The sequence below is a fragment of the Phacochoerus africanus genome, chromosome 1 (assembly GCF_016906955.1).
Source record: "Phacochoerus africanus isolate WHEZ1 chromosome 1, ROS_Pafr_v1, whole genome shotgun sequence".
NCBI classification, from domain to species: Eukaryota; Metazoa; Chordata; class Mammalia; order Artiodactyla; family Suidae; genus Phacochoerus; species Phacochoerus africanus.
In genome coordinates this window covers 110,412,175-110,435,493 of record NC_062544.1, presented here as the reverse complement: position 1 = coordinate 110,435,493, position 23,319 = coordinate 110,412,175, and the positions used below count along the sequence as shown (strand labels likewise).

Below are 23,319 nucleotides of genomic sequence, written 5' to 3'. Positions count from 1 at the left end.
TTGTAATGGTAGAACCCAGATTTGGACCCTGGTCATGTGTCTTGAGTTTAGGCTTTGTGCCTTTGTTTGCCACAGAGCCATCAGGGTACCAGGACCCCTTGCTGCAGACAGGTCACCAGTCCTGAGAAGCAGCTGTCAGGGGCTCCCTCCAGTGGCCATTTTTTGACAGCTAAAAGAAGTCCTGTTCACAGTGAAGGTTCTCAGCATGAAGTTCCTTGTAACTCCTTTTTTTTTGTCTTTTTTTGTCTTTTTTTTTTTTTTCTGCCATTTCTTGGGCCGTTCTCGCAGCATGTGAAGGTTCCCAGGCTAGGGGTCGAATTGGAGCCATAGCCGCCGGCCTACGCCAGAGCCACAGCAACGCGGGATCTGAGCCACATCTGCAACCTATACCACAGCTCACGGCAATGCTGGATCCTTAACCCACTGAGCAAGGCCAGGGATTGAACCCGCAACCTCATGGTTCCTAGTCGGATTCGTTAACCACTGAGCCACGATAGGAACTCCCTTGTAACTCTTATATGAAAGACATAGGACAGTATTTATCAAATGTTAAATGACTTAGCAATCCTTCTTCTAGAAATGCATCATTTATTTATTTAGCTAAAATTGATGGAGTGCTTACTATGTGCCAGCCACTTTTTGAAGCACTTGGGATGCATTAGTGTACCAATAGAAACCCAAGTCTCTGTCTCTGAAGAGCTGACAGTCCGCTGGGGTGGGAGAGATAGATATAATCAACATGAGAAATAGCTCAATTCTAGATCCTGCCATTTGCAACAATATGGATGGAGCCAGAGGACATTATACTAAGTGAAATAAGCCAGACACAGAAAGAAAAATACTGCATGATCTCATATATGGAACTTAAAAAAGTCAAAATTGTAGAAGCAGAGAATAGGGCAATGGTTACCAGGAATGGGGCAGATGGGGAAATGGTGGTCAAAGAATGTAAATTTTAGTTATAAGATGAATAAGTTCTTGGGATCTTATAGTTTGGTGACTATAACAAATAATACTGTACTTTTTACTGAAAATTTCTAAGAAAGTAGATCACAGATGCTCTTAACCATGCACACAAAAAAACGGTCACTAGGTGAAGAGATGGATATGTTAACCAGCTTGCCTGTAAGTAGTCATTTCACTGGATACATGTATACCATCTTGTATACCTTATATATAATTTTTCTTAAAACAAAAGTAGGTAAGTTCTAGAGCTTCATGTCCCAATATAGTAGCTGCTACTCAAATGTGGCTGCTGAAATCAGTTAAAATTAAATAAAATCAAAAATTCATTTCCTTGGTCATACTGGTCACATTTTAAGTGTTCAATAGTTTTATGTGGCTTGTGGCACAAATACAGAACATTTCCATCATTACAGCAAGTTCTCTTAGACAGCACTGCTCTAGGGTATGTGCTATGAAAAAATTAGAGCAAGATTTTAAAGAAGAGTGGTGTGGGTGTGGGGAGGGGATGGCAGTTTTTTACATGGGGTGATTGAGATGTTCCTGTTTAGAAGCTTTTGAACGAAGACTTGAAGGAGGTGAGGGAGTGAGACTACCTGGGAGAAATGTCCCAGGCAGAGGGGACAGTCAGTGCAGAGGCAGAAGTGTACCCATTGGTAGAAGGGGAGTGAGCAAGGGGAGAACAGTAGGAAAGAAAGTAATGGGGCCATTCCCATAGAGCCTGGTAGATCACTGTGTTATCCTACACAAAGAACGAATTGCTTGCAACATTATTTGTAGCAGCAATAAATTGGAGGCAGCATACCTGATTATCAGTGGGGAATGGTGATGCACTGTACCTGAAGGCATAGACTTCACTGAGGGGGTCGTTACCCTGGTAGACTGGAAATAGCCTGGAGCTCTTGGAAGTTGGGGGTTGAGGCAGCCCTAGGGGTGCCCCTGCTCACTCTGTTCTCAGTCTCCCCTGTGGTAAGAGGCGGAGGCCAGGGGACTTCTGAAGCCCCTCAGAGCCTAAACTCGCCGCATTGGGGAAAAGTCCCCAGCAGGGAGGGAATTGTCCAAATGCTAAGATCACACTCCACGGATTACCGGGAAGGGCCAGGATGTCCAGGCACATGATAGGGAATTATAGGCTTGATGTGGGAGAGGCAGGATGGCTTCTCTGACAGTCCTTCCTGCTCCACCCCACCCCTCAATATGTTTCCTTGGCAGCGAATGGTCAAGAACCTGGAGAAGGAGCTAGCACTGCTCAAGCAGGAGCTAGCCATCCATGACAGCCTGGTAAGGGGCTAGAGGTGGTGGTGGTGGGTAGTGGCTAGAATGCTAGAGGGACTGGGGTCAGGGTACTAGGTGGGCAGAAGGACTAGGTGGTGGGGGAGGGGGTCAGGGCAGGGATGCTGGATTGGCAGAGCCTAGTAGGGGGTAAGAGGGATTGGGTGGGGAGGGGGTCAGGGCAGGGGTGCTGGATTGGCAGAGCCTAGTAGGGGGTAAGAGGGATTGGGTGGACAGGGGGCCAGATGGGTAGGGGGGCCCAGTGGACAGGGAGACTGGAACAATAGAGACTAGGGGTGGGGCAAGGGGCTGGGGGGCCCGGGTTGTCTGGTGGGCAAGGCAGAACAGGAAGTTGTGGGCAGGGGTGTCAGATGGTCAGGGAGCAGAGCCAGGAAGTAGGCAGGAAGATGAGGGGCTGGAGCCAGAGGTCTGGCAGTTAGGGGTACAGGAGCCAGCATCATGATAGGTCAAACCAGGGGAAGTAGAACAGGCTGGGTGATAGGAGAGGAGCAGCAACAGGGAGCCTTGAAGGTAGGGGGTTGTGGCAGGAATCCTTCAGTAGCCTGAGCTGATGCTCATGGTCCAGAGGGGCCTCAAGGCAGAGGCAGCCCCCCTCCTCCTGTGGCCTTCATCCTACAGAGTCTGCTGAGACTCAGCCAGTAGAACCCCTTGGTGAGAGTTAGAGGCTCCATGCTTGCCACTTTCTTTCCCTGCTCCACCTGGTTATCCCTTGCTGACCTGCCGGGACCTGGTGATGAAGGGGATGGAGCCAGATTCGGTGGCCAGGGTCTATGCCCATCCTCCCTACTTTGGTTCTCAGAATGATCCCTGCCATCCTTGCTTGGGCTCCAGTGCTTGGAGCTTAACAATATGTTCCGTATCCTCTTCCAAGGCCAACCGCACCCTTGTGAACTATGACCCCATGGATGAAATCCAGATTGCTGAGATCAACTCCCAGGTGCGGAGATACCTGGAGGGGACACTGGACGAAATTGATGTAAGGAGCCCCTCAGGACCACCATGCCTAGGGCCTTCTTCTCCTGGGCACACCCAGATGCATGCTGTTCTACCCTCAGAACCTCATATTGAAAGGGTACAGGGGGTTCAGGTTAGGTGGTGCTGGACACCTGGCCTCAGAGGCCTTTCAGCCTACTGAGGCCTTGGCATCCATGTCTAGGGTTGCAAGGCTGTGGGTGCCTCATAGAGCGGCCAACAGCCTTAAGCAGCATTGGACACAGAGGAGGTGGTCCATCACCGGGGGCACCAGCCAGGACCCTGGAGCCAGGCTGCTCTGGATTGAACCCCAGCTCAGCTGTCTCTTGCTGAGTGACCTCAGGAAAACGCTTAAGGTCCTGTACTCTGGTGGCCTCACCTGTATGGTGGGGAGGGAAACCAAGCGGGATGAACTAAGATGCAGCACCTCAGGGACTTGGCTGTGCCAGGGCATTAAAGGATGATGGTCATGCTGACAGACCCCCCAGGGCCCATGCTGGAATGGGCCGAGGAGGAGGAGACAGCAGCCACACAGGGAAGGGCCCTCAGGGGGAAAGATGCACTCTTGGGGGGCGAGACGCTCATCAGGAAGCTCATGGGCAGAACTGCCATCAGCAGGCCTGGGACAACTGAGGGGCAGGCTCTTCTGGTCTTCCTAGCAAGGGCACCCCTAGACTGACCGAGGCTTCAAGGGTAATGCTGGCAGACTATAGGGCCAAGAGGGGGGCTGATGGCCTTCCTCCAGCCACAGATGTGTGTGTGTGTCTGTGCCCACACAGAAAGGTTCGTAATGGAACCTTTTAGAAGCAAGAGAGAGCTAAGGACAATCAATTTTATTGAAATTTTTGCTTGGTATTTTCAAGAACTAGAGCCTTTCAATTTAATAGAGGTCTTCACTCAGAAAAGGTGATTTTTATAGACTCAGTAAATAGTTTAAAACTATTAATCAGGTATTTCTCTCTTCTTGGGGAAGTCCTGACTGCCACTTTGCTCAGAGGCTGTTTGCAGATATTTTCAAGACAGATGGTACAAGTGTTAGCCAAGGGGCCCTGGTTTCTCTTCTAACACAGGCACAGACTTGATCCCATGGTACCCTTGGTCTAACTCTGTCTGGCTCTGTTCTCTCCAGATAATCAACCTCAGACAGATCCAGGAAGTGTTCAACCAGTTCCGGGTGGTTCTGAGGTAAGGGACCTACCCCCATCCGACTCCTACTTCAGGCTGCCACTTTTGTTTCCTGTGGTCTGGATGCCAGCCTCCAAGTGCACCATCTTCTCTCTGGTGTGTGAGGAGCCAGATCAGAGTCTCTGGGTATGGCAGGCCCCTGGTATCCCTGATGGTCTCTGCCTCTGAGCTCTCAGATGCTCCTGCCCTTCCTTTTCCCTGAGAGAAATGGGGAGGATAGCCCTCCATTTGAGGGCTACTCAGAGAGGAGGCTATCCCTTGTTTCCTGAGTTTATTAATTGGATAGGAGGTCTTTTTGGAGTGCCAGCCCTGAATGTAGTCAGAGCAGGGCATTTCAATACTTCCAGCAGCCCCCTCCTTACCTCAGGAGGCATCTGCGGTTTATCTGGGTACAGACGTCCCTGTATCCTGACTGGCTCATGCCAAGTGGTAGCAGAAGCTGGGCACATGATTCCAAAGGGCCTGTAAGAGACACACAGGTGGGGAAGCATTGCTATGAGGCAGGTTTACAGTCCTCATTAAAGGTCATCTTAGAGCAGTTGGGCTTGGCACTTATGGTGGCTCCTGCAGATTTGGGGACTGGACAGTGGGTCCCTGCATTGGGGAGTGGGGAACGAGCAATGGGCATGTTTTGTCTGGTTTGGTTCATGACAAGGGCTTAGTGCCATCACAAGGGGCCACACACAAACAACTTCTAACTCCAGTACTTGGTGCTTGACCCAGTATGTTCAGCATGCCCAAGGTGTGAGGGGTTCTTTCACTCTTGCTCCCAAGCCAACAGGAACAGGAACTGGAGTCTGCTTTGCGCAGGAAGTACACTCTCATAGACAAGAATGACTTTGCAGCCATCTCTGCTGTCCAGAAGGTAAGCCCAATTGCCTCTTGCCAAGAAGATTCACATCCCCAGACCTTTCCAGAGGCCATGAGTATCCTGCACAAAAGCAGATCTAGGATTGCAACAGATAAAGGTAACACCAGGATGAGCACGGAAGACCCACTCAAGAAAAACCACATATGAATTCAAAATGATCTTCATAGGAGTTCCCTTCGTAGCTCAGTGGTTAATGAACCTGACTAGGATCCTTGAGGATGTGGTTTCGATCCCTGGCCTCCCTCATTAGGTTAAGGATCCGGCATTGCTGTGAGCTGTGGTGCAGGTCTCAGATGCGGCTCAGACCCTGCGTTGCTGTGGCTGTGGTGTAGGCCGGCAGCTATAGCTCCAATTAGACCCCTAGCCTAGCCTGGGAACCTCCACATGCTGCAGGTGCAGCCCTAGAAAAGACAAAAGACACAGAATGGAAGACTGGATAAAAACAAAGCTGTGGCATAGGCCAGTGAGCCTGGAACTTCCATATGCCACAGGTGTGGCCCTAAAAAAAATAAAATAAAATAAAAACCGACAAAACAAAACAAAAACTCCATAAATTGGAGATATGACTAGTAATAAACAAGACCAATTTCCAATGTTAGGTTGGAAACGGGCCTCAAGAGCCTCAGAGTATGGAGTGAGACACTAGACCATGAGAGGAGTTGATGTAGAAAGTGAACATTTGTAGAATGTGTGTGTGTTTTTATGTGTGTGTTTGTATATGTGTGTGTGTGACTGGGGGAGTTCCTGTTGTGGTGCAGCAGAAACAAATCTGATTATTATCCATGAGGATGTGGGTTCAATCCCTTCCCTTGCTCAGTGCGTCAGGGATCTGGCATTGCCATGAGCTGTGGTGTAGGTCACAGACTCAGCTTGGATCCTGCATTGCTGTGGCTGTGGTGTAGTCTGGCAGCTGTAGCTCCAATTCGACTCCTAACCTGGGAACTTCCACATGCCACAGGTGTGGCCCTAAAAAGCAAAAAAAAAAAAAAAAAAAAAAAAAAGATTGGGTCATTTTGCTCTATGGCAGAAATTGGCACAACATTGTAAATTAACTATACCTTAATAAAAAACTTTTTAAAAAAAGAAAGTGGGCATTTAATAGGATGGTCAGAGACAGCTCTACTGGGGACAGCTTGAAGTGACATCAGCAGGAGCCACAGTGCATAGGATGAACATTCCTACCTGAGCCTTTGGTCCATGTACACCTGGGTCCCCGGGGGCATGAACCCTTAATCTAACCAGAAAATCTGTGACTGGCCTCTATCCAGGCAGGGCTCATGGACGTTGATGGCCACCTAGTGGGTGAGCCTGATGGACAAGGCTTTGGACTTGGAGTTGCCCCTTTCTCTACTAAATCTGGGAAGAAATCCAAGTCCAGAAAGACATTCAAAGAACAGTTCAGGTGAGTGACCTTCCTGCTTCTTCAGCTATTCAGCATCTGGCCCTCCTTGGCTGGTGAAAGGGAGGATATAAGTTGTCCCTCCCATCCCCCGGTATCTTAGTTATGGGTGGTCACAATGGATGTCACTCCTGCTACTACCAGCAGCATCTGTGGGGCCCAGGCTGGGGCTGGTCACCTGTCATCCTCACAGCAGTTCCATGAGGTAGGAGCTGATGTCCCCATTTTACTGATGAGGAAACCAAGGCTCAGAGAGAATTCATTCCAAGGTTATACCAGTGAGGAGTGGTAAAGTGGAAGTGAGAAGTTGGGCCACCACTTGCTCTCTGGTACTGCACGTAGAAACCCCACCCTGCACTGGGTCCCTTCTGTGACCCACCTGATTGGCACTCAAGTCACCCCAAAACCCAAAATCATCCTACAGGCAAGATTCATTTGTGGGTACAAGGTGGGAAGAGTATCAAGTTTTCCTGAAGGAACCAGCCTCCCTGGGAACTGCCGTGTCAGGCTGAACAAAGCGCACAATCCAGAAATAATGCCTGGGCTTACCTCCCTGCTCTGTACTTCTTTTACCCAAAGGGTCACCTTGTGTGAGGCATGAGAGCCTCTCTACCTTTGTTTTCTAATCTCTAAAATGAGAATGATAATAACAGCATCAAAGTCACTGGGGTGGTTGTTAATTGAGTAAATGCAGTCCCTATATTTGGAAAACCTCAACAGAAATGTGTTGTTACTGTATTATCACTTGTGAAAGGACACAGGCCAGAGTTGATTGTAGAAAACTGTCACATGTAGGACCAGAGTTGAATAGCAGGATGACCTGGCCTCCTTCTGCCTCTTTAGGAAGACTTGTCACACCCCTTTCCTCTCTGTTCTGCTGTCAGATAATCAGCGCAATAATAGGTGGCTCAAGGCTTGGTGTCCCAAGCCATACCTGTTATAAGAAGGAAAAAGAAAAGGAAATAGTGGAAAGAGCTGTGAACATCTTCCCTTCAGTTCAGTCCTGCTCACACATGCCTCTTTGGGAGGGAGGACCCCAGGCACCATCACTTGGAGAGGGAGGGTGGCTACTTTCCTGGGAGCTGGTGTGGGTGCTGATGTAGGTGGGAGAGCAGGTCGTGGACTGGTCAAAGCATCAGCGCTCTGGGTGGGGGCTTTGCCCCTCCTTCTCAGGGATGCTCAAGCGACTAATATCTCAACAGTCATGATGCTCCTGGGATCCCATGGCCCACCCCAAAGGTCCTCATGCTTCCAAACTGGAGACTGCCCATTCTTCCCAGGTGTCTCCTGCTGAGAATGTTGGAGAGAGGTCTTCTTGTTCTGATAAAAGGGAAAGAAATGCTCCCGCCCACCCCGCATCTGCATGTTTTCAGGTTATACTCTCTGCCCTTTGGCCTAGTTATATGTTCACAATAGGAGTTGAATGGGATGGGGCTTCTGGTGTATGAGTGCTGAGCAAGATTATTCCCTCAGCATCAGAGACACTGAGCCTGGGATCTCCCTGTCTTCTCCTTCCAGCTCTTCAGCAAGAAAGGAAGGTGCCAGCAGCCCTCTGAGTGGCAAGGACTTGGATGTTTCTACCTCCAAGACCCAGCTGACCCCATCTTCCAAAGATGGGGATGTCAAAGACATGCTTCTGCGGGACCGGGAGACCTCCAATATCGAGCCCTTTGCCGCAGATTCCCCAAGGGAGGAATTACGCCCACCCAGGTGACCATCTAACACTAGCTCTTGCACCGGACAGTGTAAGTGTGATCTTCAACAAAGAAATAGCTCCTGCAGATAGAAGAGAAATAAAATGAGGGTAATGGGCAAAGATTAGGGGCATTCTCCAAAAAGAAATATGATGGCTTATACACGTGCAAAGAGAAGTGCCTGGTGGCTCTAAGACAGCTGCCCATCTTCCCCTCCTCTTCCCCTCTCTGTCTTCAGGCCCAGCACTCCACCCTGCAAGTCTGTGGCCTTTGAGGACTTTAAGAATGAGCGGGGTAGTGAGATCAACCGCATCTTCAAAGAAAACAAATCCATCTTGAACGAGCGGAGGAAACGGGCCAGTGAGACCACACAGCGCATCAATGCCATCAAACGGGAGATTGACGTGACCAAGGAGGCACTAAATTTCCAGAAGTCCCTACGAGAGAAGCAAGGTAAACATGATGGGAAGATAGTTGGGGGACTATGGGATCTGAGTCATCCTGCTCAGAATGGGGCAGCCTTGGACACTCACTGGAGGACTGAGTTGGAAGGGGGCTAGTAGGGGATGTTGGGGTGCAGCCTTTCATCCCTGGGTCATCACTTAGATCTTGTCAGCCTTGGTGAGCCACAAAGTCCTTCCCTGTCAGCTAGGCTCTGCCTATGGGTCCTACGTTATTGCATTATCTCAGACTTAGGTGCTGGACCTTCCATCTGATATGGGCTGCCGCCCCTGAAGAAACAGGCCTTTGGTCTTATAGATGCTTCTCCAGGAAGATAGGTGGCTGGCAACTCCCACCAGGCCCATGGGTCCTGGTGTGGTCTCCTCACTGTCCATAGTGGTCTCATTAGGGTTGGGATGCTGATCAAGGCATGAGAAACTGAGAAGGGAATGAGAACATGGATACCAGGGCCAAGAGATTCACTGTCACTAGAACCATTCCTCATGCCAGACATGCAGCACCTGTGCTGGCCTGGCAAAATCTCTTCTCCTAAGGCAGGTGGTGTGGGGGGCCCCCTCAAGGTCAAAAAGCATGGGGAGAGTGCTCACCTGGTCACCCTTACCGGGCACCCTTGCTCCAATGACAGTCATTGCCCACACGTGCTCTGTTCACCCAGGACCCTCAAACTTGAGTGAGCCAAGGACTCATCTGGGAGGACTGATCAAGTGCAGATTCCTAGGCTCCAACCAGTGGTTCTGACTCAGGAGATCTGGAATGGGACCCAGAACCTGCATTTTATTTATTTTATTTTTTTGTCTTTTTGCCATTTCTTCGGCCGCCCCCGCGGCATATGGAGATTCCCAGGCTAGGGGTCGAATCAGAGCTGTAGCCACCAGCCTACACCAGAGCCACAGCAACACGGGATCCAAGCTGTGTCTGCAACCTACACCACAGCTCACAGCAATGCTGGATCCCCAACCCACTGAGCAAGGCCAGGGATCAAACCTGCAACCTCATGGTTCCTAGTTGGGTTTGTTAACCACTGCGCCATGATGGGAACTCCCAGAACCTGCATTTTAATGAGCGCCCATCCCGACATAAGGCAGTGGTTCAGAGGTCACACTCTTGTTCACAGACAGAGTACACCACCTTTTACTGGGCCTTCTCTTGCTAAATCACAACCCTATTCTAGGCTGGCTTTCACGAATGATCTCATTAGTCATTAGGGCATCTTCAGATGGCACTTGGTTTTCTGTAGGTCAGGGAGATCATCTCACTCACAGGGCTTGCATTTTACTCATTCATTTCTCAGAAGGTAACTTTATTTCCAAATCCTTGGGGCCATTCTACTCATACTATATAGACCAAGCATGACACACAGTTCCAGGGAGCAAAGCCCTTTTTGGGTTTGGGAAGCAAAGGAAGGTGGGTGATGGCTCCAGAAATGCCCTCACCCAGAACCTCCAGAGTGAAGGCCTTGCAGGACTAGCAAGCACTTCTATGTCCCTTCTGCTCACTCCTTCTTTGAATACACAATCCCTTATTATATATTTACATATTTTAAATAATATATATGCATGCTATACTGATGTATCACTTATTCCTCAATATACCTGAAAAATGGATATTTTAAAAGGATGGGATGAAGAAGAAATAAGCAATATTTTATAATATTTAGGAGTTCCTCCTGTGGTGCAGCGGGTTAAGGATCTGGTGTTGTCTCTGTGGCAGCATGGGTTCGATCCCTGGCCCAGCCCCGTGGGTTAAGGATCAGTGTTGCCACAGCTGTAGCATAGGTCACGGCTGCGACTCAGATTCTGTCCCTGGTCCAGGAACTTCCATGTGCCACAGGTGCAGCTGAAAATTTTTATTTTATTTATTTATTTTTTTTTTGGAAAAATTTTAAAATACAAAGTACATAAAATAAAATAAAACTGCTAGGTACCTTGACTGATAGCCACTTATCAGCCCAGAATGGTCAGTGAATTTGAAACATTGGTCTTTTGGGAAAGAAAAATGAAAAATGATCTTAAGTTCAACTCATAAGTTTTTTCTTTGGAGATAATCAGAGAACCTCTCGGTAGTACAAAAGATGTTGTCACTCCCCATCTTAAGAGAATACTGTAAAGATTCTATTCTGTGAAGGATTTGTGTCTATCAAAGTGACCACATTAGGATGGCCCATAGCATGCAGACCAGGTTGCTCTGCACTGAAGGTGTGGTCAACTCTGGACCTCCCCAGTGCAGACACCTTGAACCCTTGCTTCTCCATTAATGGTGCCAGTGACACTTGATGTGCCTCACTTCTCCCGTGTAAACATCAGCATAAGTGCTAATGTTTTCCTCTAGTACCTGGGGACTGCCTTGTGCATCCTGGCCACATACTTTAGTCACAAAGGGGACTCACTTTCCAGGGGTCCTGGTAGTAGGTGTTGACATGATGCCTTTGCTGACCTTTCAAGGTGCTGTGGGCAGTGGACACAGCCACTGTCCACTGGTAGAGCCACTGTGGCGAGTGGCTCCAGAGATAGTTATTTTGTCCAAACCCAACAACCCTCATCAAACTGACAGACCTTAAAAGGTCCATGCAAAGAAACCATGAGCATTTGAGATAACTAATAGCACAACTGACCCCTCTCTTCCTGGAGCCCTCTGATAGCCACCTGACACAATACAGACCTCTGATGGTCTCTAACAAGAAGGTAGCTGGTAAATGCTGAAATCTTCAAGAATGCAATTTGAAATGTGGGTTTACATCTGCTGTTATTAATAAGGAACCTTGCCCAAGGGCCTTGTGGTACTAGCTAGCAGTGGTAGTTTGTTTATATAATCTACAAAAATGGTAAATATTTGTATAATAGAGGTGCTTACTGGATATCTTTGGCTAATGGGGTTTAAGATCAAAATAAATGCAATCTCTCCCGTTTCCTCTGCCCACCCCTCTTGTTTGTCCTAAAAATGCCAGAGTGGCCCTCTGATCTGAGCTCCCTCTCCCCAAGAGACACATCTTGGTAACCTAGCCTCCTTGTGGCTTGTCCATCTCCATGGTACACCCTGGCGCTTCCCCTGGGCTCACTTCATTTGCCAGCACTGTCCCTTCTTTCTAGCCCTTCCTCCCCACACCCTAGGTGGGCACCTCATTCTCTGATCTCTTCTATCCCCCTGCAGGCGAGTATGAGAATAAGGGGCTGATGATCATTGATGAGGAGGAATTCTTGCTGATCCTGAAGCTCAAAGACCTCAAGAAGCAGTACCGGACAGAGTATCAGGACCTCCGTGATCTCAGGGCTGAGATCCAGTACTGCCAGCACCTGGTGGATCAATGTCGCCATCGCCTGCTCACAGGTGTGCCATCTGGAAAGGATGGCTGGCCACCTGAGATTCCAGGAGGCACAGGGCAAGGCCACTGCCTGGGTTCTAGAAGCAGCTTCAGAACTTCTTTCCAGCAGAGGCAGCAGCTGGGAAGGGCTTTAGATGTATTTTTCTAGGACTGTGAGGGAGATGGAAAGGGTGAGACCCTGGGGTAGGAAGGGAACAGAGGGCAAGCCTGTGACAAACACAAGACAGACAGGCACACATAGACTTGACCTGCTCCCTCAGGGACTCTCCCATAACTCACAGTGCTATGTACCCATCTTTGTGCAGAATTTGACATCTGGTACAATGAGTCCTTCTTCGTCCCCGAGGACCTGCAGGTGGCACTGAAGTCAGGTGGCAGCATCCGGCCAGGCATGATGCCTCTTAGCAGAATTGTGTCTCTGGTGAGTGGCACAGGGCAGGGATGGGGATGGTGAATGAGCACGGAGCAGTGGGCCACCCCCTGTCCTCTATTGTCTCCACAAACATAGCAGTGTATGGGCTGTTCCAAGCCTCTCCTATGGCTGGTCCAGGCAGGTGGGCACATGCAGGTCTCTCCCCTGTGGTCAAGAATGAGGACACATGAAGTTCCCATTGTGGCTCAGCAGTAATGAACTTGACTAGTATTGCTGAGGATGCAGGTTCCATCCCCGGCCTCTCTTAGTGGGTTAAGGATCCAGCATTGCCGGGAGCTGTGGTGTGGGTCTCAGACATGACTCAGATCCTGCGTGGCTGTGGCTGTAGCATAGGCTGACAGCTGCAGCTCCACTTTGACCCCTAGTCTGAGAACTTCCATATGCTACATGTGAGGCCCTACAAAAGCAAAAAAAAAAAAAAGAATGAGGACATAGAAAACATGAGGTGTCGCTGCCTCCCTTCGGTAGTGGCTTGTCCTGCCCAGGTGGTAGTTACAGGGTGTCTGTGATAACACTTAAAAACATGGGGCTAGGAGATTTTGAGATATCCTGGGTAGGGTTTGCAAACACAGTGAGGGGCTGCTGTAATGCCCGCGACAGGCTTCATCAGAGTAGATCCTGAGAATGCCAGGCTGAAGGGATTGTGTTGAAATGGACCTCTTCTAGGGAGAAGATGACCAGGACAAGTTTGGCCAGCTGCAGCAGACAATGCTGCCCGAGGGACCAGATTCTGTCTCCTTCTACAATGCCAAAGTCAAGACAGAACAGAAGGTAACTTGGGGGATTCATTTCTTCAGGCAGTTAAGGCCCCAGGGACCTCAGTACTAGGACATCCAGGATCACACTCCCTACTTGACTGACTGATTGATTGGCTGTCCTGCAGGATATGGAGTTCCTAGGCCAGGAATGAACTAGCCGAGGTTTCGACCTAGGCTGTAGCTGCAGCAACACCAGATCCTCAACCCACTGTGCTGGGCCCGGGGATGGAACCTGTGTCCCAGCACTCTAGGGACACCACGATCTTGTCATGTCATAGCAGGAACTTACACTTCCCACTTTAGAGAGACAGAGAAGGAAGATCCCCACTGACTCTGATCCCCAACTCAAGTCCTGGGTCTGGGTTGGACCCCATAGAGGTCCTATAGACTATGGCCAGGCTTGGACACAGCTGGTAAGTTCTAAGCCAGCCCATGTGTGGTTAACTTGCCAGGCAAGGGCCTAGGGATAGCCCAAGGCCACTGCTTATTGGGGAGAACCTCTCCAATGGAGGCCACCATGCACAGTTGGCAGGGGACCAGGGGACCACATGCAGCCAAGGTGAAGCTGGACATGGCTTGGTACTCTCCTCCCTGAGCAAATTGGGCTAGAGCAGAGGGTCTTCACTCTGCTGAGACTCAGCCTGGAACCAGAACATTGAAGACCTGTCTGCCCTGTGGTTTTCTGTGTCCAAGGCACAGTTCTTATACAGCAAGTGGCTGCTTCACATGAGGTGATTGCCTAGGTAAGCTCATTCTTTTTAACTATTTTTGTGGCATTCATTTACACTTTATGCAGGTAATGCATTGTTTAAACATAAAGAAGTGTGTGGAGTTCCCATCGTGGTGCAGTGGTTAGCGAATCCGACTAGGAACCATGAGGTTGCGGGTTCGATCCCTGCCCTTGCTCAGTGGGTTAACGATCTGGCGTTGCTGTGAGCTGTGGTGTAGGTCGCAGACACGGCTTGGATCCTGCGTTGCTGTGGCTCTGGGGTAGGCCAGCAGCTACAGCTCCGATTAGACCCCTAGCCTTGGAACCTCTATATGCCGCGGGAGCGGCCCAAGAAATGGCAAAAAAAAAAAAAAAGAAGTGTGAAAGTACTAATACCCAGTTCCCCATCAGTCCAGCTCCTACCAGTCCTCTCTGACAAGGAACTGCTGTCACTTATTTCTAGTATTTCTCCTGTTATCCTGCATCTCGCCTGTTCCACTCAACAGTATATCCTGAAGATCATCCCCTTTTAACCTGTCAGTACTGCTTTGTTCTTTTTCACAGTTGCATAGTAGTACTCCAATACAAGGATGTATCAGAATTCATTTAATGCATCTCATATCGAGGGATTTTAGGAGGTTCTCTTTCTTTACTATCACAAACATTGCTGTGATAATTAATCTTGTAAAAATGTGAAGTCACACAGGAGTGAAAGGCAAATTTGTAGAAGTGAATGTCTTGGCCAAAATGATATTTGTGCTTTTGATGGCTAGTGCCCAAGTACCTGTCTAGAACTGGACCCATTGTACCACCCCTAGAGTATATATGGGATGCTTGCTCCCCGCAAGATGTAATATTCTACTTTTTATTATTTCTTAATCTGAAAGGTGAAAAACGGTCTCCAATCTAGCCTTAATTTGAAATTCTCTTATCATTAGTGAAGTCAAGCTTCTTTTCATGTTTAAGGGCCATTTTAATTTCTTTAAAAAAATTTTTTAATGATTTTTATTTTTTTCCATTATAGCTGGTTTACAGTGTTCTGTCAATTTTCTACTGTACAGCAAGGTGACCCAGTCACACATACATGTATACATTCTTTTTTCTCACATTATCACGCTCCATCATAAGTGACTAGATATAGTTCCTGGTGCTATACAGCAGGATATCATTGCTTATCCATTCATTTTAATTTCTTTTCCTATAAGCAGCCTGTTCATAGTTTTGCCCATTTTTCTAATCTTCTTCTGATTAATTTACAGGAATTCTCAACATATCGGGGAGATTAGCTCTCTATGATATGAGTTACAAATATTCCCTTTTTATCATTTGGCTTTTGACTTTACTTATGGTGTTTTGTAGTTATTTTACTGATTTTTATGAAATCAAGTATATCAGTCTCCTTTTCTTGGCCTCTGGATTTTGTGCCGTAATTAGAAAGACTTTCTCATGATTGAGTGCATTCTTTATATTTATAGTTAAACTGACACCTTTACTGACTTTTTTTTTTTTTTTATTTCTAGGGCCACACCAGCAGCATATGGATGTTCCCAGGCTAGGAGTCCAATTGGAGCTGTAGCTATTGGCCTATACCAGAGGCACAGCAACACAGGATCTGAGCTGCATCTGTGACCTACACCACAGTTCACAGCAACGCTGGATCCTTAACCCACTGAGTGAGGCCAGGGATCGAACCTGCGAACTCCTGGATGCTAGTCAGATCCGTTAACCGTTGCACCACAAAGGGAATTCCTTTACTGACCTTTGAATATGTAGGAAAGAAGCTTGAGTGAAGGGGTTTGTTAATACAGATTTTGAAGGCCCCACAGAGTAGTACCTCTCACCCTGTGCTGTGTACATACATCACCAGGGGTCTTGTTAGACTGCAGATTCTAATGCCGCAGATAGAGAGTGGAGTCTAAGAGTCTGCATTTTTATTAAGTGCTCAGAATGTTGCCAATGCAGCTAGTCCAGGACCACACTTTGATTAGCAGGTCATAGAACTCATCTGTAGGAAGCTCTTCTGTAGGGTCTTCTCCTTTCAAATCTGACCCTGGCTTTTCCCTGAGGTCTGCTCCTCCATCTATCTGTTCTCCTCCCTCTACATCTCAATTTCTACCTCCAGTCTTGGCCCTGGCATGCCCCTGTTTTCTAAGACTTCACAGCTCCAGTGCCCAATGTCACCTGACTACTTACTCTGTGTCTCTCTGGAGGCACAGAGCCTAAATAATTCTCATATGTACATCCTTGATTCAGTCAGCTGTGGCTTGGGGCAGGGTCACCTGCCCATCATAGATGCCTGAGCTCACTCCTTCAGCAGCAGAGAAAATGGTTTTATCCAGGCAGCCACTTGGCCTTATGCTGTGAGCATGAAGCTTTATTAACCTTGGCCCCTGAAGGAAGGCTCAGATCAGTGGACAGGACCCTGTCCCTGCAGGAAGGCAGGGCTCCATGGGGGAGAATGGAGTGTGGTCAAGTAGGGGTTGACCACACTCCAAAAAACCAAAAAACCCCAAAACAAAAAACAGGGAGCCAACGCAGAGATCATTTAACTGTGATCATCATAAAGGATCTTCCTCCTCTGACCATTTCTAAGGGATACAGCCAGAAGGCCTATCTCTTCTGGGCTCAAGGAGGGGGCATATGACATGAGGTAGGGGTCCAAATTTATTCTTTTGCATGTGGATATCCAGTTTTCCCAGTAGTAGTTTTTTTTAAAAAATGATTTTTATCTCCATTGAATTGTCTTGCTACCCTTGTTGAAATTCAACTGACCATAAATGTGACTGAACTTAAGCTCTAGGAGTGCTGCATATATAAGATGAAATTAGGAGTTCCCATTGTGGGTTAAGAACCTGACTAGTATCCATGAGGAGACGGGTTTGATCCCTGGCCTTGTTCAGTGGGTTAAGGATCCACCAATGCTGCAAGCTGTGGCTCAGATCTGGTATTACTGTGGCTGTAGCTGGCAGCTGCAGGTCCAATTCAACCCCTAGCCTGGGAACTTCCATATGCCACAGGTGCAGCCCTAAAAAGACAACAACAACAAAAAAACCCCAAAAAACCAAAAAACAGGTGAAGTTACTTTCCTCCTGAAAATGTTTGCACCTTCTTTGACCATTAGCTATGGGGCATTATCAACCCAGCACCATTTTAATCTCTTTCAAGAATTCCAGCTTGATAAGGGATTGATATCCAGAATATATACAGAACTTTTTTTTTTAGGGCCGCATTCGTGGCATATGGAAGTTCCCAGGCTAGGGGTTGAATCAGAACTACAGCCGTTGGCCACAGCCTATACCACAGCAACTCGGGATCCGAGCTGCATCTGCGATGTACGCCACGGCTCATGGCAATGTCGGATCCCCAACACACTGAGGGAGGCCAGGAATCAAACCCACATCCTAGATACTAGTCAGATTCGTTTCCACTGCACCACAGCAGGAATTCCTAGAGAACTCCTTAAAGTCAACCAAAAAACAAAACCCAATCCAAAGATGGGCAAATGACTTGAATAGACATTTCTTCAAAAAAATACAAATGGACAATAAGCACATGAAGGATGCTCAACATAACTATCATTAGAGAAATGTAAACCAAAACTACAATGAGATACCACCTTACACTCATCAGCATGGCTACTATTAAAAAAATAAATAAATAAGTGTTAGTAAGGATGTGGAGTAACTGGAAACTTTGTGCACTGCTGGTGGCAATGTAAAATGGCCAGTCACTTTAGGTGAAATGAGCCAGTCACAAAAAGGCAAATACTGTATGATTCCACTTATATGAGGTAGTTAGAATAGTCAAAAATAATAATAAAGATAGGAAGTAGAATGGTGGTTTTCAGGATCTTGGAGAGTTACTGTTCAATGGGTATGGAGTTTCAGTTTGGGATGAAGAAGAGTTATGGAGATAGATGGTATTGATGGTTGTACAACATTATGAATGCAGTTAATACTAGAGAACTGTACACTTAAAGATGGTTAAGGTGGAAAATTTTATGTGTATTTTACTACAATTTAAAAAATGTAAAAAATACAGTATACTGCTATGGAAAACAGTATGGTGGTCCCTAAAAAAGTTAAAAATAGAATTGCCATATAATCCAGCAATTCCACTTCTGGGTATATATCTAAAAGAATTGAAAGCTGGGTCTTGGATTTCCCATTGTGGCTCAGGGGAAATGAATCTGACTAGCATCCATGAGGATGCAGGTTTGATCCCTGGCCTCACTCAGTAGGTTAAGGATCTGGCGTTGCTGTGAGCTGTGGTGTAGGTTGCAGATGAGGCCTGGATCCTGTGTTGCTGTGGCTGTGCTGTAGGCCGGCGGCTACAGCTCTGATTCGATCCCTAGCCTGGGAATCTCCATGTGGCATGGGTGGGGCCCTATTTTAAAAAAGAAAAAAAGATGAAAGCTGGATCTCAAAGAGATATTTGTATACCTGTGATCCCAGCAGCAGTATTCACAATAGCTAAAATATGGAAGCACATGGACCCCTCCCTCTAGATAGACAACCCTCTTCTTTTTTAAGCCTGTCACAGGGGTAGAGGAGGGATGAATTGAGAGTTTGGGATTAGCAGATGCAAACTATTATATATAGAATGGATAAACAACAAGGTCCTACTGTATAGCACAGGGCAATAATGTGATAAACCATAATGGAAAAGAATATGAAAAAGAATGTGTATATACATATCTGTCTATATAGATATAGAGATATGATATCTATATGTATGATATATATATAGATAGATATGGCAGATATCTATATACATATATAGATATGTAGATATATATGAGTCACTTTACTGTACAGCAAAAAGTAACATTGTAAATCAGCTACACTTCAATAAAAAATAAAAATGAAACAAAACATGCCTGACCAATCATTTAAAAACAGTTTAACACACTTCTCTGAAAGAATGAGAGACATTGAATGAAACATTATTTCTTACAGAATTGGGCTAATCAGAGGGAATCTTTGTCCAAAATGGTGATAGTTAAGTTCTAATCAATTCCTGTTTTCTCCCCTTTTCTGTGTCCAGCACAATTATTTGAAAACCATGATGGGCCTTCAGCAGGCACATAGAAAATAGGGACTCATGGCCAGTGCCTCGAAGGACAAGACCTCCAGCAATTCCTGCCTGCTCTAGTGGAGCTACCAAAGCACCTGCCCAGACTCCACCCCCTCACTCCAAGGCTGGGGCCCAGTCCAAAGAACATATAATGAACTGCCTGCCAGGAGGAATAGCCTTCAAAGGACACCCATGGCTATCTTTTGGTTTCAATTCACTGTCTTATACGCAGGGACAGGATAAAATAACTCTCTAGTCTGGACTTTTAGTGGTTATCCAAGAACTTTCTTTCCTATCTGGGAGATTGTCTTCTGTATATAAAAGTGGGATCCTAACTGAGTCTTCAGTAAGAAAGTGAAAAAGTAGCTCAGCCAGGCTCCCTCTGGCAAGACTTTGTCCCACCAGTCAGCCTCTTTGCTGTCCCCAGTGGCCTTCCTGGTTCTCTGGCTCCCTCAGATCTTTGGTCCTCTTGGGAAATCCTTTCTGTGTTCCCTAGCCAGTGAAGGCAGGTGGCCTTCCTTCCTCAGCAACCAGGAGAGGATGGGGCATAGGTAAAAATGATTTTTATTTCAAAATAAGAGGCTTAAAATGAGGTCATTCCTACCATGAAGTTAGCATTGAGAGCCCCATGGTGGGAAGCTGTCTGGCAAGGAGATTGCAGAGCCAGTACCAGATGGAAGACTGAACTAATGGCATCTGTCCAATCAAAGACCCTGTGGTTCTGTTCTTCAGCTCATCAATCAGTGGTCAGATGTGGGTTTTATTGAAGAAAGCCAAAAGGCTTTCCTTGAGCTCTCTGCCCTCCCTCTGGCCCAGTCCCTTTCTCTTTCACAGACTGGTAGGTACACAGTATTCCTGAAATAGCTCTCAGAGACTCCTACTATGCCAGGGCTTCCTGGAGTTCATTCTCCTTGATGACGCATGGGGGCTGTCCCTGATCAGCATTTATGGTGTGCATACAGCCTTGGTCAGTTCTCATGTTTCCTTTAATTGTCAAATAGGCAGACATATCCAGGCTCCGCTCACTGTCTCAGCTGTCGGAGGCTTTAGAGTTCTGATTCTTTCCTGTCATGGCTGTCCCTGCACTTACCAGGACTTGTTTGGGTTCTGGGGTCCCTGGGGGTGCTCAGGAAATAATCATAGCAAACAGGGGTATGCTATTTTGTTGGGGCCACAAGGAGAAACTGTTTGTGGCACTCTCAATCTCCCTTCCCTTAATTTTCCATCACTGGCTAGAGTGGGATGTGGCATGCTGGATGTCCCTCCACAGAATTCCTGTACAACCAGTCCTGGGGCCTGAAGGTCAGGGCAGGCTGAGCCTCTGTTATGGCATTTGGTCCTCTTTGTCTCTAGCTCACTCATCACCACATAGGCTTCTTTGGTTCATTTTGACACAAACTGAAACAAGTAATAATCAGTGTGGGCAGAGCCACAGGAATAAACCAGGATAGTGCTTGGTAGATCACACTCCACGCAAACTCCTCATGGGAACAGATGCTTTCAATATGACAGGGAGCTACACGAATGGGCCTGTTGTTCTAGAAAACAGTTCCTGCTAAGTTAATATGACAATCAAAATCATCCCTGAAGGGACTCCCAATTCCTTCAGCGTGACAGAAAACCTGAAAATACTCCTGCTACAAACAGAGATGCTGGTTAAAGTATAACATTCTTTTAAATGCAAAGCTAGGGAGTTCTCTTGTGATGCAGTGGGTTAAGATCTGGCATTGTCGAAGCAATGGCTTGGGTCACTGCTGTGGTGCAGTTTGGATCCCTGGCCCAGGAACTTTCACATGCTGTAGGAGCATCCAAAAACAAACAAACAAACAAAAAAACAACCCAACAACAACAAAACAAAAAAGTATATAAATGCAAACCTAAATTTGCAGCAAAGAAATGAAGAAATGGAACTTCCAGGAGAGTTGAAAACCAGAGTGGTCAGCGTGTGAACAGGCTGTGGCTGCTGGGGCTGGAAGAAAGTGTGTGAGCAGATGGTTGCTCTTCAGCATCAATGTTGGCATAAATATGAGAAATAAGACTTTGGTTTGGCCCATGCCTCATAGAAAGATGGAAATGGGACCCCATGCATAATGGTGGCACATGATGCAGTAGTAAGCTAGAAAAATTTTCCCCACTGACATGGATGAAAAACAAGGAAACTTTTCCCACTGATGAGGGAGAACAGGTCCTGTGAGAATTTGCAACCATGCACAAGTTTGGGATTCAAATTTACACTTTGTGATACAGGAAACACCAGGCTGGGGAATTAGCATAAAAATTAGCCCAAGGTTGAAACACCTAGTAGAATCAAAATTTTTAAAAATCTATGCAGTTTCCAATGTGGCACAGCAGGTAAAGGATTCGGTGTTGTCTCTGAGACAGTGAGGGTTCAGTCCCTGGCCTGGGGCAATGTGTTAAGGATCTGGCATTGCTGCACCTGTAATGTAGGCTGCAGTTGTGGCTTGGATTTGATCCCTGGCTGGTGAACATCCATATGCCTGTGGTGCAGCCAAAAAAAAAAAAAAAAAATCTAGTGTATAAGCCCTTTACTTAGCTACACAGCATTCCCACAAAGCCCTAGTAAACATGAACTCCAAAGATTTTACACACACACACACACACACACACACACACACGATGCATGCACATGTGTGCACATGTTGTTCACCTGAAAACCTATCATGGCGGAGGCACAATGAAAGCAGGATCAGGCTTATAAGAACTTTAGATAACAAATTACAGGATAAGGATTAAGCAATATATATTGTATATTTTAAATAAAGACAAAGTAGGAATCCAAAATATCATAAAGGCTAATATACAGGGTCAAATCGGAAATGCAGCTGCAGGCCTATGCTACAGCCACAGTCATGCTGGACCTGAGCTGCACTTGTGAACTTCACCACAACTTGCAACAATGTTGGATCCTTAACCCACTGGGCAAGTCCAGGGATTGAACCTGCATCCTCATGGAGACTAAGTTGGGCTCTTAACCCACTAAGCCACAGTGGGAACTCCAGAGTGCATATTTTTTAAAAAAGAATTCCTAGGAATGAAGAAAATGTAGTTCTAAAAGTTAAAATGACAGGGAGTTCCCATTGTGGCTCAGTGGTAATAAACCTGACTAGTATTCATAAGGACTAGGATTTGATCCTTGGCCTTGCTCAGAGGATTAAGGATCTGGTGTTACTGTGAGCTTCAGTGTAGGTCGCAGGCTCGGCTCAGATCCTGTATTGCTGTGGCTGTGGCTGGAAGCTCAGATTTGACCTCTAGCCTGGGAACTTCCATATGCTGCAAGAGTGGCCCTAAAAAGCAAAACAAACAAAAAGTTTAAACGACAGACTAGAACAATGAAAGAATTAATGACCCGGATTTTGGATCTGAAGAAACTGTTGGGAATTCTAACACACAGGAAGAGAAAGAAAATTGAAAGCATGGATAAGAGACATGTTGGACAGGGTGAGAGGATTCAGAATACAGCTAGTCACTGATCCAGAGGAGATAATAGAAGATTACTCTCTTGGTGATCTCATCCAGTCTCATGGCTTTAAACATCATCCATGTGCCAAATTTCCTTCTTTCCTTTTTTTTCTTTTTCTTTTTTTGTCTTTTTAGGGCTGCACCTGCGGCATATGGAAGTTCGCAGGCTAGGGGTCTAATCAGAGCTATAGCTGCCAGCTGTAACAATGCCAGAGCTGAGGCGAATCCGACCTATACCACAGCTCATGGCAATGCAGGATCCTTAACCCACTGAGTAAGGCCTGGTATTGAACCCGAGTACTCATGGATACTAGTCAGATTAGTTTCCACTGAGCCATGATGGGAACTTATCTTTCTTTTTATGGCTGCACCTATGGCATATGGAAATTCCTGGGCTGGAGTGGAATCAGAGCTGCAGCTGTTGGCCTACGCCACAGCCACAGCAATGTGGGATATGAGCAGCATCTGTGACCAGTGCCACAGCTTGCAGCAATGCTGGATCCTTAACCCACTGAGCTAGACTAGGGCTCCAAGCTGCATCCTCACAGACACCATGTTGGGTACTTAACCCACTGAGTCACAATGGGAACTCCATATGCCAATTTTCAATTTTATACATCTAGCCTAGAATCATCTCCTGATCTCAAAACCTTGGAGATACTGTGGGTTCAGTTCCAGGCCACTGCATTAAGGCAACTGTCACAA

General features: G+C 46.8%; 1 protein-coding gene across 7 annotated transcripts in view; it reads left to right on the top strand.

Annotated features, from left to right (window-relative positions):
* KIF9 (kinesin family member 9) overlaps positions 1–19,402 on the top strand; it is a 44,225-nt gene extending 24,823 nt beyond the window's left edge. For 6 of the 7 annotated variants that reach the window (XM_047772693.1, XM_047772712.1, XM_047772703.1 and 3 more), the window contains 11 exons: positions 2,176–2,244; positions 3,128–3,232; positions 4,358–4,413; positions 5,188–5,278; positions 6,553–6,686; positions 8,202–8,393; positions 8,616–8,830; positions 11,987–12,163; positions 12,464–12,579; positions 13,258–13,362; positions 19,105–19,402. In XM_047772693.1, coding sequence (XP_047628649.1) covers positions 2,176–2,244; positions 3,128–3,232; positions 4,358–4,413; positions 5,188–5,278; positions 6,553–6,686; positions 8,202–8,393; positions 8,616–8,830; positions 11,987–12,163; positions 12,464–12,579; positions 13,258–13,362; positions 19,105–19,155 — 1,311 coding nt within the window. In that variant the 3' untranslated portion in view covers positions 19,156–19,402. The remainder of the gene's footprint in view (positions 1–2,175; positions 2,245–3,127; positions 3,233–4,357; positions 4,414–5,187; positions 5,279–6,552; positions 6,687–8,201; positions 8,394–8,615; positions 8,831–11,986; positions 12,164–12,463; positions 12,580–13,257; positions 13,363–19,104) is intronic. The other variant, XM_047772682.1, reaches the window with a different exon arrangement.
* The last annotated feature ends 3,917 nt before the right edge of the window (positions 19,403–23,319 follow it).